The following is a 15,461-nucleotide window of genomic DNA, read 5'->3' as shown; positions in this document are numbered from 1 at the left end:
TATGTAAAAACCATGCATGGGATGATGTCCACGCAAAGTGTGAGATTTAGCAATATGAATGTTTGCTTGAGAGTATGCCTAAATTTACGCACAGCCATGACCATGCGTACACACAGTGCCAAGTGGTAGAATAAGGGAACTGCTTGTCATGCGTAGGATGGAGAAAATACATGTTGAAAATGTGTGAAATTGTAAGAGTAATAATTAAATAATGTATTTCCATTGTGAATTCATGATACATATAAAGTACAAATTAGAGGCACGTCATTAGCAAAACGAACAGGAACATATACAGTCGTGGGCAAAAGTTTTGAGAATGACACAAATATTAATTTTCAGTCTGCTGCCTCAGTTTGTATGATGGCAATTTGAATATACTCCAGAATGTTATGGAGAGTGATCAGATGAATTGCAATTAATTGAACTGAATCCCCAAAAAACATTTCCACTGCCTTTCAGCCCTGCCACAAAAGGACCAGCTGACATCATGTCAGTGATTCCCTCGTTAACACAGGTGTTGACGAGGACAAGGCTGGAGATCACTCTGTCATGCTGATTGAGTTCGAATAACAGACTGGAAGCTTCAAAAGGAGGGTGGTGCTTGGAATCATTGTTCTTCCTCTGTCAACCATGGTTACCTGCAAGGAAACACGTGCCGTCATTATTGCTTTGCACAAAAAGGGCTTCACAGGCAAGGATATTGCTGCCAGTAAGATTGCACCTAAATCAACCATTTATCGGATCATCAAGAACTTCAAGGAGAGCGGTTCAATTGTTGTGAAAAAGGCTTCAGGGCGCCCAAGAAAGTCCAGCAAGCACCAGGACTGTCTCCTAAAGTTGATTCAGCTGTGGGATCGGGGCACCACCAGTACAGAGCTTGCTCAGGAATGGCAGCAGGCAGGTGTGAGTGCATCTGCACGCACAGTGAGGCGAAGACTTTTGGAAGGTGGCCTGGTGTCAAGAAGAGCAGCAAAGAAGCCACTTCTCTCCAGGAAAAACATCAGGGACAGACTGATATTCTGCAAAAGGTACAGGGATTGAACTGCTGAGGACTGGGGTATAGTCATTTTCTCTGATGAATCCCCATTCCGATTGTTTGGGGCATCCGGAAAAAAGCTTGTCCGGAGAAGGCAATGTGAGCGCTACCATCAGTCCTGTATCATACCAACAGTAAAGCATCCTGAGACCATTCATTTGTGGGATTGCTTCTCAGCCAAGGGAGTGGGCTCACTCACAATTTTGCCTAAGAACACAGCCATGAATAAAGAATGGTACCAACACATCCTCTGAGAGCAACTTCTCACAACCATGCAGGAATAGTTTGGTGACGAACAATGCCTTTTCCAGCATGATGGAGCACCTTGCCATAAGGCAAAAGTGATAACTAAGTAGCTCGGGGAACAAAACATTGATATTTTGGGTCCATGGCCAGGAAACTCCCCAGACCATAATCCCATTGAGAACTTGTGGTCAATCCTCAAGAGGCAGGTGGATTGATTATGCAAGAATGGGCTGCCATCAGTCAGGATGTGGCCCAGAAGTTAATTGACAGCATGCCAGGATGGATTGCAGAGGTCTTGAAAAAGAAGGGTGAACACTGCAAATATTGACTCTTTGCATCAACTTCATGTAATTGTCAATAAAAGCCTTTGACACTTATGAAATGCTTGTAATTATACTTCTGTATTCCATAGTAACATCTGACAAAAATATCTAAAGACACTGAAGCAGCAACCTTTGTGGAAATTAATATTTGTGTCATTCTCAACTTTTGGCCACGACTGTACAATTTATTGCACAACGGGTTGAAGACGAGGGATTTCTTTGTCATGATGCCATCAATGGGTTCCCAAATATGAACGGCGCAATAGACGGAACCCACATCGCAATAAAAGCACCATCCCAAAACGAGTTCATCTACAGTGCTTTCAGAAAGTATTCATACTCCTTGATTTATTCCACATTTTGTTGTGTTACAGCCTGAATTCAAAATGGATTAAATTGAGAAAAAACACAAAGCAAACAAGGAAATGTTTGCAAATGTATTTAAAATGAAATACAGAAATATCTAATTTACTGTACATAAGTATTCACACCCCTGAGTCAGTATTAGAATACCTTTGGCAGCGATTGCAGCTGTGAATCTTTCTGGGTAAAAATAAAAAGAGCTTTGCACACTTGGATTGTTCAATATTTGCACATTATTCTTTTAACAATTCTTCAAGTTTCTTCAATGCTAGACAGCCATTTTCCAGTCTTGCCATAGATTTTCAAACCGATTTAAGTCAAAACTGTACCTAGGCCTCTCAGGAACATTCTATGTCGTCTTAGTAAGCAACTCCTGTGTATATTTGGCCTTATGTTTGAGATTATTTTCCTGCTGAAAGGTAAATTTATCTCCCGGTTTCTGTTGGAAAGCAAACTGAACCAGGTTTTCCTGTAGGATTTTCCCTGTGCTTAGCTCTATTCCGTTTCTTTTTTATCCCCCAAAAGACTTGATAGTCTTTGACAATGAACAGCATACCTGTAATGGCATTCCTCCTCCTCTTCTGAGGAGGAGAAGCGAGAAGGATCGGAGGACCAATGCGCAGCATGGTAAGTGTCCATAATGTTTATTATAAGATATAAACTGAACACTATGAAAAACAAAACAATAAATGTGACCATGAACAAAACCGAAACAGTACCGTGTGCGACACACTCTGACACGGAAACAAACACCCACAACTCAAAAGTGAAACCCAGGCTACCTAAGTATGATTCTCAATCAGAGACAACTAACGACACCTGCCTCTGATTGAGAACCATACTAGGCTGAACTCAAAACCCCAACATAGAAAAACACACATAGACTGCCCACCCCAACTCACGTCCTGACCATACTAAATAAAGACAAAACAAAAGAAATAAAGGTCAGAACATGACAATACCCATAACATGATGCAGCCACCACCATGCCTGAAAGAGTGGTACTCAGTGATGTGTTATGTTGGATTTCCCCAAAATATAACACTTTGTATTCAGGACATAGTTGATTTCTTTGCTATTTTTTGTTGTTGTTGCAGTTTCACTTGAGTGCTTTATTGCAAACAGGCTGCATGTTTTGGAATATTTGTATTCTGTACAAGCTTCCTTCTTTTCACTCTGTCATTTAAGTTAGTATTGTGGAGTAACTAGAATGTTGTTGATCCATCCTCAGTTTTCTCGTACCACAGCCATTAAACTCTGTAACTGCCCGATGGTGAAATCCCTGAGTAGCTTCCTTCCTCTCCAGCAAGGATGTATCTTTGTAGTGACTGGATGATTTACACACCATCCAACGTGTAATTACTAACTGTACCATGTTCAAATGGATATTCAATGTATTATTTTTTCATTTTTACCCATTTACCAATAGATGCCCTTCTTTGCGAGACATTGGAAAACCTCCCTGGTCTTTGTGGTTGAATATGTGTTTGAAATTCATTGCTCAACATAGGGACGTTACAGATTTTTTTTAAATTAGGGGTACAGAGATGAGTTAGTCATTCAACAGTCATGTTAAACACTATCATGGCACACCGAGTGAGTCCATGCAACTTATTATGTGACTTGTTCAGCACATTTTTACACCTGAACTTATTTAGGCTTGCCATAACAAAGGGGTTGAATACTTACTGACTCAAGACATTTCAGCTTTTCATTTTTAACTAATTTGTAAACATTGCTGAAAACATAATTCCACGTTGACATTATGGGGTATTGTGTGTAGGCCAGTGACACAAGATCTCAATGTAATCCTTTTTAAATTCAGGCTGTAACATAATACAATTTTTTTAAATTCAAGGGGTGTGAATACTTTCTGAAGGCACTGTATGTGAACAGAAATGGCTTCCACTCGTAATGTGCAGGTGATAGGTTGTATGATGCCGAATGTGGTGGCTAGATGGAATGCACAATTAGTTAATTCTGCAGAACAGCAATGTTGGCTGTAGGCGGGAGCTGTTGAGGATGGATGGCTTATTGGTGAGGATGAATGGCTTATTGGTGAGGATGGATGGCTTATTGGTGAGTGTTGCCTACTCATTTGAAGTATATTTGCCATTGCTAAAGCAACTTGAATTGTCCTAATGGTCCTCTCTTTGTGGCTATGTTTTATTTTTACCGGTCAAGCCACAACTGAGCGAGACAAATTTAACCTTTTGGTTGTACTCAATCTCTGAAACTAGCTCAATCTCTGAAACTAGCACCTCTATTTCAGTCTAAACAATGCCTTTAAAAAATAGATTATTTTGGTTGCGCAGTTGTAGTCTATTTCATGGTACAGCTTTTTATTTTCCAGGCTTTAAAGGGATGATTTTGACCATACCTGTATATGGTTAATTAGGGGCGCTTCGAAATGCACAAGCACTGAGGCTGAGAACAATTGGTATTTATTAACAGTTATCTCCTACCGGTGTATGTATGACGTTTGTAGGATTGTTTGATAAATCACACCTTTTCTATGCGTAAGAACGTTTTAAATTCCGTTTGTAAGTAGTGTTTTAGAATAGTTTCTACACAATATTGATAAATGAGGCCTCAGGTATTTCAGCAGTGGATTGTATACTACACTATAATTCTAAAGGATAGCACATACAGTAGTGACTCTTTCCACCTTGTCCTATTGAAGCACACTGGCTGATAGAGAATTGTGCAGTATTTACAGCCACATCCATACATGATTTGGTTTTACCTTCGAACATAAAAAGTCAAATTGCTACATGAGGTCAAAATATAGAAATGCACAGTTCAGCAGTTATCAAACTAGAATATACGTTAAATAGGCACTACATAATTCTAGTTCAGTAGTTATTTGTTTTGAGCAGTTTAAGTGATATTTCATTGTATTGTTAGCAAATGACATGAGAGACATCAAGTGAATATTGCATTTTGAAAACTAGATACTTAGATTGAATATAGAAAATAATCTTGCAGCAACAGGGAATGTGAATTATTATGTGGATTATCATTCATGGATATTTTTTGTAGGGGTTGACACATTTTTCGTTAGGACAAATCAAATCTGACATTTTAAACCAGAAATTACAAACTTCAGAAGCCTTTTTAAACTTTGAATACACTACAAGTTTGCAGAGTGATCAAATTAAGACCCTACATATGTAGTGAATTTGTTTGTTGTTCTCAGTCAATGGCGAACGTGCATAAAGATTGCAGAATTCTGCGAGATGGTCCAATGTGCCAATAAATCAGCAGAATCTAAAATTGGGATCATGTATACTCTGCTAATAATCAGACAAAAAAGAAAAACGGACATACTTGTTGAGCATTCTTGATAAGTCGACGAGCCTGCACCTTGATACTTGGCATATCTGGCTCAGAGGGGTTAACCAGTGTGGTGACATCGGTGGGGCCTATGAAGCGATGCTGTTCGGGCCAGCCAAGGTCAAGTCCGGGTGCATCCAAGTCAGAGTGGACGGGCCAGTATGTGTCTGAAGAGCCGTCTCCCCCAGACTCCACATATGGGAGCTCAGGCTGAGTGTTCTGGTACGGAACTTTCACTGTGCACTTAATGTGCTCAATTTCCTGTCTGGAAAGGAAGTCCACCACATCCGCACTCTGGAGGAATTCATAATAGCCCTCCAGGTCATCCTCCACAAGTGCGTCAATGGCCAGACGGTACTCCTCGCGGTAGTGGGGAGGCACATAGTTGGGGTCCAGGCGGTTATCCCCGGCTGAGGAACACTGAGAGCGGTGTGCCATACTGATTCCTGAGAGAGCCCAAAGAGAGGGTGCACACAATGTGAGAACTTGGTAGTGAGGAGAGATGGAAGGAAAGTTATAGAGTGGCAGATTGGTAGGCTATGATCAATTCTGCATATTTATACAAAATACAACATCACAATTTACCCATTAAAATGTCATTATGCGTGTTCCCGTGTAACCTAACACAAAAATAAACTGGATAAGTGGAATGGGTGCATTCGGAAAGTATTCAGACCCCTTCCACTTTTCCACATTTTGCTACGATACAGCCTTATTCTAAAATAGAATAAATAAATACCCCATAATAACAAAGAGAAAACAGGTTTTTAGTACATTTTGCAAATGTATAATTTTTTTAAAATAATAATACTTTATTTACATAAGTATTCAGACCCTTTGCTATGAGACTCAAAATTGAGCTCAAGTGCATTCTGTTTCCATTGATTTCCTCCAACACATTGGTGTGGCTGGCTTCCGGGTTAAGTGGGCATTGTGTCAAGAAGCAGTGCGGCTTGTTTGGGTTGTGTTTTGGAGGACGCGGGGCTCTCAACCTTCGCCTCTCGCGAGTCCATAGCGATAAGACAATTGGATACCACGAAATTGGGGAGAAATAAGGTTAAAAAATAAATAAATACGAAAAAGAGTATGCCTATAGTTAATAGCTTACAAGGGGAATTTAATATTAGTTTTAATATTGTAGTGAAAGATGAGAAGAACGTTTTGCCAAGGCTAAATGCAGGCTACTGTGCAACTCCTTATTTAGGTAGAATATAATTTTGGAACTTAAATGTATTTATAAAAATGTGTTTCATCATTATTATTATTGTATATCATTGTTATTATTGTACGCCTATTTACTCATCGAAACCAGAATTTTGAATATGCAAAACCTGTTGTTTTTTTATTCTGTTGAGAAATGTTCATTGGCTAAATTTAATTTGACATGTTTAATTGTATGCTCTGTATTTTGTTTAAGATAGGTTATAAGTAGGTCTGTTGTAAAATAAATAACATTAGCCTATTTCTGTCATTTGTTGGGTATGGTAGGCACTTCCCTTTGTTAGTAATTGCTGCAATATAGCCTGTTCAAACTTTTTGTGAACATTTAAACCAGTTCGAAATTGTTATATTTCTTTCTGTTGAGAAATTTCCTTTGGCCAAATTAAGTTCCAAGTGTTTGCCACAATATAATAGCCTGCTCATATATTCCCTATAAACAATGAATTGGCCCAGATGACCCTGGGCCAATTGTGCGCCGCCCTATGGGACTCCCAATCATGGCTGGTTGTGATACAGCCTGGAATGGTCTGTAGTGACGCCTCTAGCACTGAGATGCAGTGCCTTAGACCGCTGTGCCACTTGGGAGCCTTGGTTTGACTTACTATTGATATTACCCTAGTAAAGTTTAGAAACTTTTGTGAAGGTTTGGTGTGGTGTGGTGTTGGATTCTAACTTCAAATATCCTTATTCATTTTACTATTTTATAACTGGGTGTATGGAAATCTACTGATTGAGAAAGGAGAGTGTAGAAAGTGTACATTCTGCCAGAACATGTTATTGTCAAATCTCATGTATCCTATGGAGAGAGGCAAAGAGTAACAGTCAGGTCAGATGAAGTGAGAAGGAAAAGACAACATTTAAGTTCCTGCCTAGCAACAGAAATGTATTGGCTGTCTAGAGGAGCAAGGAGTAGACTCCACCTAGAAGGAGGGTAGAAATATATGTGCCTATGTAAACATGTCTTTGTCTTTTCAGCTGTTTGACTCAGTGGGTGAATAAACTTGGTTTGAGCTTTGACAAGTTGTCAGTTAGGTTCTGCCAAACAGAGTGGAAAAACTAACAGTGGCTATTATTAAGCTTTAGCTACTGAAAGCCTATGAGGAAGAATGTTTCAGGCCTACCAGAGTTACTCCTATAATATAACATTAAGATGTTTATCTTTATACAAAAATATATTTGGATTAAAAAAAATGAACGAATTAACCTCTTTCAGTAAGTCTATATCTGTATAGCAGACCTAGTAGCCGTCTGACATAAAGAAATGCATGTCAGTGTTGTAGCATGCCTACAAAGTTACAATAATATTCCATAATATTTCCTCTAATGTTGTGCATATTAGCCTACCCCCTCTTTCTCCATTGTTGCTTTATTCCAGTTTGCTTAAATGAAATGTTTAGTCGTCCTGATCTTCATCATTGTAATGACATGCTTGAATAAAATAGGACTAGAATAGGATGCAGATGGCTTTCTTTTCTCGTCACGAACATTGACGGTTACGGGTCTGAACAAATAACTGCTATAGCCTATCGCCATCCCGTCTTCTCTCTTCTTTCAAACTCCCCGGCCCGTGGCCATGCGTGCTATTGTCTGCTGTATTTAACATGCAGCAAACAAGAGCTTGTGTCCCTCTTTTAATAGTCTATTAGTATAAGAAATGCTAACAACGTATTATTCTAGCAAACTATTCTAGTCTACATTTTCCTGGGACTAGAAAAGCTAAGGAGCGTATTTTTAAAGGAGAGAACCTAGCAGAGCGCATGGTGCGTATTGCGCAAGAGACCGAGGCTATAAGTTAGAAGCTTATGCATAGCCCATCATTCATTAGCTAAATATAAGTCAAATAACTGCATTGAATTTATTACCTGAAATTGTAACCTGAACGAGATAAGCTAGGACATATGTATACACTACCATTAATACGTTTGGGGTCCCTTAGAAATGTCCTTGTTTTTGAAAGAAAAACACATTTTTTTTTGTCCTTTAAACTAACATTAAATTGATCAGAAATAAAGTGTAGACGTTGTTAATGTTGTAAATTACTATTGTAGCTTGAAACTGTACGCCTATGTAGATATTAATGGAATATCTACATAGGCGTACAGCGACCCATTATCAGCAACCATCACTCTTGTGTTCCAATGACATGTCCTTAGCGAATCCAAGTTTATAATTTTAAAAGGCTAACTGCAATTATGTTAGCACAGCTGAAAACGGTTGTTCTGACTAAAGAAGCAATAAAACTGGCCTTCTTTAGACTAGTTGAGTATCTGGAGCATCAGCATTTGTGGGTTCGATTACAGGCTCAAAATGGCCAGAAACAAAGACCTTTCATCTGAAACGCGTCAGTCTAATCTTGTTCTGAGAAATGAAGACTATTCTATATGAGAAATTGCCAAGAAACTGAAGATCTCGTACAGCGCTGTGTACTACCCCCTTCACAGAACAGCACAAACTGGCCCTAACCAGAATAGAAAGAGGAGTGGGAGGCTCAACTTAGCAAGAGGACAAGTACATTAGAGTGCCTAGTTTGAGAAACAGACACCCCACAAGTCCTCAACTGGCAGCTTCAATAAATAGTACCCACAAAACACCAGTCTCAAAGTCAACAGTGAAGAGGCGACTCCGGGATGCTGGCCTTCTAGACAGAGTTGCAAAGAAAAAGCCATATATCGGCAAAACACGGACAATGGACAGAGGAAGACTAGAAAAAGGTGTTATGAACAGACAAATCTAAGTTTGAGGTGTTCGGATCACAAGAAGAACATTCGTGAGACGCAGAAAAGATGCTGGAGCGGGTGCTTGACGCCATCTGTCAAGCATGGTGGAGGTAATGTGATGGTCTGGGGGTGCTTTGGTGGTGGTAAAGTGGGAGATTTGTACAGTGTAAAGGGGATCTTGAAGAAGGGAAGCTATCACTCTATTTTGCAACGCAATACCATACCCTGTGGACGGTGCTTAATTGGAGCCAATTTCCTCCTACAACAGGACAATGACCAAAAGCATAGCTCCAAACTATGCAAGAACTATTTAGGGAAGAAGCAGTCAGCTGGTATTCTGTCTATAATGGAGTGGCCAGCACAGTCACCGGATCTCAACTAGAGGTTGACCGATTATGATTTTTCAACGCCGATATCGATTATTGGAGGACCAAAAAAAGCCATTACCGATTAAATCGGACAATTTTTATATATATATTTAAAAGTGCAATATGTGCCATTTAAAAAAGCTAACGTTTAAGTTCCTTGCTCAGAACATGAGAACATATGAAAGCTGGTGGTTCCTTTTAACATGAGTCTTCAATATTCCCAGGTAAGAAATTTTAGGTTGTATTTATTATAGGACTATTTCTCTCTATACCATTTGTATTTCATATACCTTTGACTATTGGATGTTCTAATAGGTACTTTAGTATTGCCAGCCTAATCTCGGGAATTGATAGGCTTGATAGGCTTGAAGTCATAAACAGCGCAATGCTTGAAGCATTGCGAAGAGCCGCTGGCAGACGCAGGAAAGTGCTTTTTGAATGAATGCTTACGAGCCTGCTGCTGCCTACCACTGCTCAGTCAGACTGCTCTATCAAATCATAGACTTAATTATAATATAATAACACACAGAATTACGAGCCGTAGGTCATTAATATGGCCAAATCCGGAAACTATCATTTCGAAAACAAAATGTTTATTCTTTCAGTGAAATACGGAACCGTTCCGTGTTTTATCTAACGGGTGGCATCCATAAGTCTAAATATTGCTGTTACATTGCACAACCTTCAATGTTATGTCATAATTACGTAAAATTCTGGCAAATTAGTTTGCAACAAGGCAGGCGACCCAAACTGTTGCATATACCCTGACTCTGCGTGCAATGAACGCAAGAGAAGTGACATAATTTCCCTAGTTTAATATTGCCTGCTAAAATGAATTTCTTTTAACGAAATATGCAGGTTTAAAAATATATACTTCTGTGTGGTGATTTTAAGAAAGGCATTGATGTTTATGGTTAGGTACACATTGCTGCAACTGCTTTTTCCTCAAATGTGCTTCTTAAATCATCCATTTGGCAAAGTAGGCTGTGATTCAATGATAAATTAACAGGCACCGCATTGATTATGTGCAACACAGGACAAGCTACATAAACTAGTAATATCATCAACCATGTGTAGTTAACTAGTGATTATGTTAAGATTGATTGTTTTTTATAAGATACATTTAATGCTAGCTAGCACCTTACCTTGGCTCCTTGCTGCACTCGCATAACAGGTAGTCAGCCTGCCGCGCAGTCTCCTCGTGGAGTGCAATGTAACCGGCCATGATCGGTGTCCAAAAATGCTGATTACCGATTGTTATGAAAACTTGAAATCGGCCCTAATTAATCGGCCATTCCGATTTAAATTGGTCGACCTCTAATCTCAACCCTATTGAGCTGTTGTAGGAGCAGCTTGACCATATGTGCCCATCAAGCCAATCCAATTTGTGGGAGGTGCTTCAGGAAGCATGGGGTGAAATCTCTTCAGATTAACTCAACAAATTGACAACAAGAATGCCAAAGGTCTGCAAGGCTGTAATTGCTGAAAATGGAGGATTCTTTGACGAAAGCAAAGTTTGAAGGACATTTTTTAAATTAAAAATCATTATTTATAATCTTGTCAATGTCTTGACTATATTTCCTATTCATTTTGCAACTCATTACATGTATATTTTCATGGAAAACAAGGACATTTCTAAGTAACCCCAAACTTTTGAATAGTGTATCTATACAAAAGTATGTGGACACCACTTCAAATTAGTGGATTCGGCTATTTCAGCTACACCTGTAGCGGACAGGTGTATAAAATAGAGCACACAGTCATGCAATCTCCATAGACAAACATTGACAGTAGAATGGCCTTACTGAAGAGCTCAGTGACTTTCAACATTGCACTGTCATAGGATGCCACCTTCCCAACAAGTCAGTTTGTAGAATTTCTGCCCTGCTAGAGCTTGCCTAGTCAACTGTAAGTGCTGTTATTGTGAAGTGGAAATGTCCAGGAACAACAACGGCTTAGCCGTGAAGTGGTACGCCATACAAGCTCACAGAACGGGACCGCTGAAGCGCGTAGCGGGTAAATATCATCTGTCCTCTGTTGCAACACTCACTACCAAGTTCCAAACTGCCTCTGGAAGCAACGTCAGCACAATAACTGTTCGTCGGGAGATTCATGAAATGGGTGTCCATGGCCGAGCTGCCACACAAGCCTAAGATCACCATGCGCAATGCCAAACATTGCTGGAGTGGTGAAAGCTCGCCGTCATTGGACTCTGGAGCAGTGGAAACGCGTTCGACTTCTGGAGTGATGAATCACGCTTCCCCAACTGGCAGTCTGATGGACAAATCAGGGTTTGGCAGATGAAAGGAGAACGCTATCTGTCCGAATGCATAGTGCCAACTGTAAAGTTTGGTGGATGAGGAATAATGGTCTGGGGCTGTTTTTCATGGTTAGTGCTAGGCCCCTTAGTTCCAGTGAAGAGAAATCTTAACGCTACAGCATACAATCACATTCTATACGATTCTGTGCTTCCAACTTTGTGGCAACAGCTTGGGGAAGGCCCTTTCCTGATCCAGCATGACAATGCCCCCGTGCACAAAGCGAGGTCCATACAGAAATGGTTTGTTGAGATTGATGTGGAAGAACTGGACTGGCCTGCACAGAGCCCTGACCTCAACCTCATCGAACACCTTGGGGATGCATAGGAGCCACGACTGCGAGCCAGGCTTAACTGCCCAAAATCAGTGCCCGACCTCACTATCCCCGCAGCAATGTTCCAACTTCTAGTGGGAAGCCTTCCCAGAAGAGTGGAGCCTGTTACAGCAGCACAGGGTGGACCTACTCCATTTTAATGGCCATGATTTTGGAATGAGATGTTTGACAAGCAGGTGTCCACATACTTTTGGTCATGTAGTCTCCAGTGGTGTAAAGTACTTGAGTAAAAATAGTTTCAGGTACAACTTAAGTAGTTTTTTGGGGTATCTGTACTTTACTTTACTATTTATATTTTTGACAACTTTTACTCCACTACATTCCTAAAGAACTAATGTACTTTTTACTCCATACATTTTGAGACCCAAAAGTACTTGTTATATTTCGAATGCTTAGCAGGACAGAGAAAGGGTCCAATTCACACACTTATCAATAAAACATCCCTGGTAATCTCTACTGCCTCTGATCTGGCATACTCACTAAACACAAATTAGTGTGTAAATTATGTCTGAGTGTTGGCTATCTGTAAATGCTTAAACAAGAAAACCGTGCTGTCTGGTTTGCTTAATATAAGGAATGTGAAATGATTTCTACTTTTACATTTCCTTTATATACTTAAGTGTATTTCAGCAAAGTACATTTATTTACTTTTGATACTTAAGTATAGTTAAAACCAAATACTTTTAGTATTTTACTCAAGTAGTATTTTACTCAGCGACGTTCACGTTTACTTTAATATAGTCATTTTCTATGAAGGTATCTTGACTTTTACTCGAGTATGATCATTGGCTACTTTTTCTACCACTGGTATGTCTACCACTATGTTGAACAGAATGATATGTTTTGGATGCAATTTGAATGGAAATGATGGATTTTAAAAAAGCCTATGAAAGAGTGAGCACTGATTTAAAGCAACAATATTTAAGTGACGTGCTGTTTTATAACTCTACAGCTGAAAAAAAAAACATCTTTACAATTAAATAATAAGGTGACACCCGAAAGCCAGATGGAGATGTGTAAATTAGACATGCATTTAGCCCTTATATTACTGTAGCATATACTGGAACAAATCTAGGGACCATGATGGAAATAAGTCCCGACTTCATTGTGCAATACCATGATATTGAAGTGCTCAAAGTCAGTATGTTTTGATTATTTGTTGTGTGGTGCATTGGTACAGAAACCTATAGGTGGAACATTTGTTGCATATATTTGATATAATTATAGATATGGCATCAAAAGGTTGAAATTCTGATTCCCACTAGAAGATCATTGTCTGCAAACGGCTCTGATCGTTAAGTAATGAAACAGGAGCGCATAGAGAGCCCATCTGTGGTGGTCAGCGAACCCTCAACCTTCTGGCCATAGCCCCGCAAGACATATACTGTGCCACAAAAACATGCTGAAGTGGCAAAGTCGATATCCACGTTTATAAAACAGGGTTATTCATGGAAGTAAACATTATTTTGAGTTCATTCTATGAGGGGGGAGGGTGTTCAATTTATTTTACAGTAACCTACAAGGGGAGGGTCATGTGATAATATGTGTAATGTTGTGGAGGGGGTGCAGTCTTTTGATTTTAGGACACCTTGAGTTGGACCAGCTCCCCTCGTAAATGTCGATCTGTCCCTAAGAGAGAAATGCTCCACACTATCTTCCTATATGTTCCCTGAGAAACTTTAAGAACTAACCTTATGGCATAACTGAGATTCTTCCTGAACTTAAAAATCATCCATGGTTTCAGTTTAGGCTATTATGATGAAAGTCCTTCTCTTGAACCGGTATTCCCCACTGAGACTGTATCGCTTGATCACCGACCCCGACAGAACCAGTTTATTTTCATGCTTGCTTGAGGCATGTTGGGGAGAATGGAAGAGTTTCAGAAGTGAGAAAGAAGCCCGTCTCGCAGATTGCGGACGAGTTATGCCCCGCCCCAAAGTAACCCATCCTAACTGCAAATGTTCAATGAATTCCAGTTTCGTGACATGGACGCGAAAATGTGGTGTTATATGGTGCTTTAAAGACAACTGGGACTCGGAAGAAACGAGGTGAATTCACGATGTCAGTGATATTCTAGGCGGAAAGTCACTTTAGAAAGGGAGCTTTAGAAAGAGGCCCGAGTTCCCGACTTGGGATTCCGAGTTGGATGACCGTTCAAAACTATTTTTCCCAGTCGTCTTGAACGCACTGAAGTCGGAAGTCTTGAGATTTCCAAGTTCCTGGTGTCCAGTTATTTTGAACGCGTTAGTATAAACGTATTTCATGCCATTCTACATAATTTTGGCCTACATGACAGGAGACATCAGAATAAATTTTTTTTAACTACAAAAATTACCAAAATTAGTGGCGACTATGACACTGTCAAACAGATAAATGAACACAACCTGTGCCAGTTTTCCAAAAACATTTTTAGGCTAAGTTCATTGGATCCCATGGTTTTAAAATAAACGCAGCCTTATTAATATGCTTTTGGGAAAACGTCCATGCTCTTGACCTGGCCTAGGGCCAATAAAAAGAGGGGAGACACATATTGTACAATATTAGGAGGCTACTAATTCAACTTTCCAGTGGCACTGACTCACCCAATGATGAAGATGGATAGCATGAATATGCGTAGCCTAGGGTTCTCACTGTACAGGTGATGGTCTCAAGATAGCGCCTGACTACTTTGAAAAACAGTGCTGTTCGTTGTTGAGGGAAAAAAATGGTAGCTTCTACTGACAAATTAGTCTTCTCTTTCGGGCAGTAGGCATTTGCTTTCCAAACGTATTTCCCACGATTGTATTTTGAAATTTGCGAAAGGCTTTTAGCTATTCACTGACAACGCGAAAATAAATATTATCCATAGAAATAGAATCCATAGAACGAAAGTGCCCATTCAAGTCAGGACTAACAGCCATTTTGAGCATACCCATGAGTTTACGACTCAAATTACGAGGGTGAGGTTCCCAAAACCTTCCCAGATAGCATATTTGGTTCCTTGGAAGTTGTGAGAACGTACATTTTTGGTTTCCCATTGGTTCTTGGAAAACAGTTTTTTTTGAGAATGGAAGTGAAAATGCAGGCTGTTTTGGGAAATTACATTCTTAGGTTGCAGGGAGGTTCTGAGAAAGTGTTTCTATATTTATTTAACTAGACAAATAGGTTAAGAACACAATATTATTTACAACGACAACTGATAAGGGTAACTGCCTTGTTT

General features: G+C 39.7%; 1 protein-coding gene across 2 annotated transcripts in view; it reads right to left on the bottom strand.

Moving 5' to 3' along the window:
• Nucleotides 1–15,192, bottom strand: part of LOC135510820 (protein FAM83H-like) — a 48,661-nt gene extending 33,469 nt beyond the window's left edge. The window contains exons 1-2 of one of the 2 annotated variants that reach the window (XM_064932081.1): nt 14,845–15,192; nt 5,299–5,750 (exon numbers count right to left, since the gene is read on the bottom strand). In XM_064932081.1, the coding sequence (XP_064788153.1) occupies nt 5,299–5,742 (444 nt within the window). In that variant the 5' untranslated portion in view covers nt 5,743–5,750; nt 14,845–15,192. The remainder of the gene's footprint in view (nt 1–5,298; nt 5,751–14,844) is intronic. The other variant, XM_064932082.1, reaches the window with a different exon arrangement.
• Between the last annotated feature and the right edge of the window lie 269 nt (nt 15,193–15,461).

Source organism: Oncorhynchus masou, chromosome 23 (genome assembly GCF_036934945.1).
Source record: "Oncorhynchus masou masou isolate Uvic2021 chromosome 23, UVic_Omas_1.1, whole genome shotgun sequence".
NCBI classification, from domain to species: Eukaryota; Metazoa; Chordata; class Actinopteri; order Salmoniformes; family Salmonidae; genus Oncorhynchus; species Oncorhynchus masou.
The sequence above is the reverse complement of the archived record's forward strand: the minus strand, read 5'-3'. Positions and strand labels throughout refer to the sequence as shown.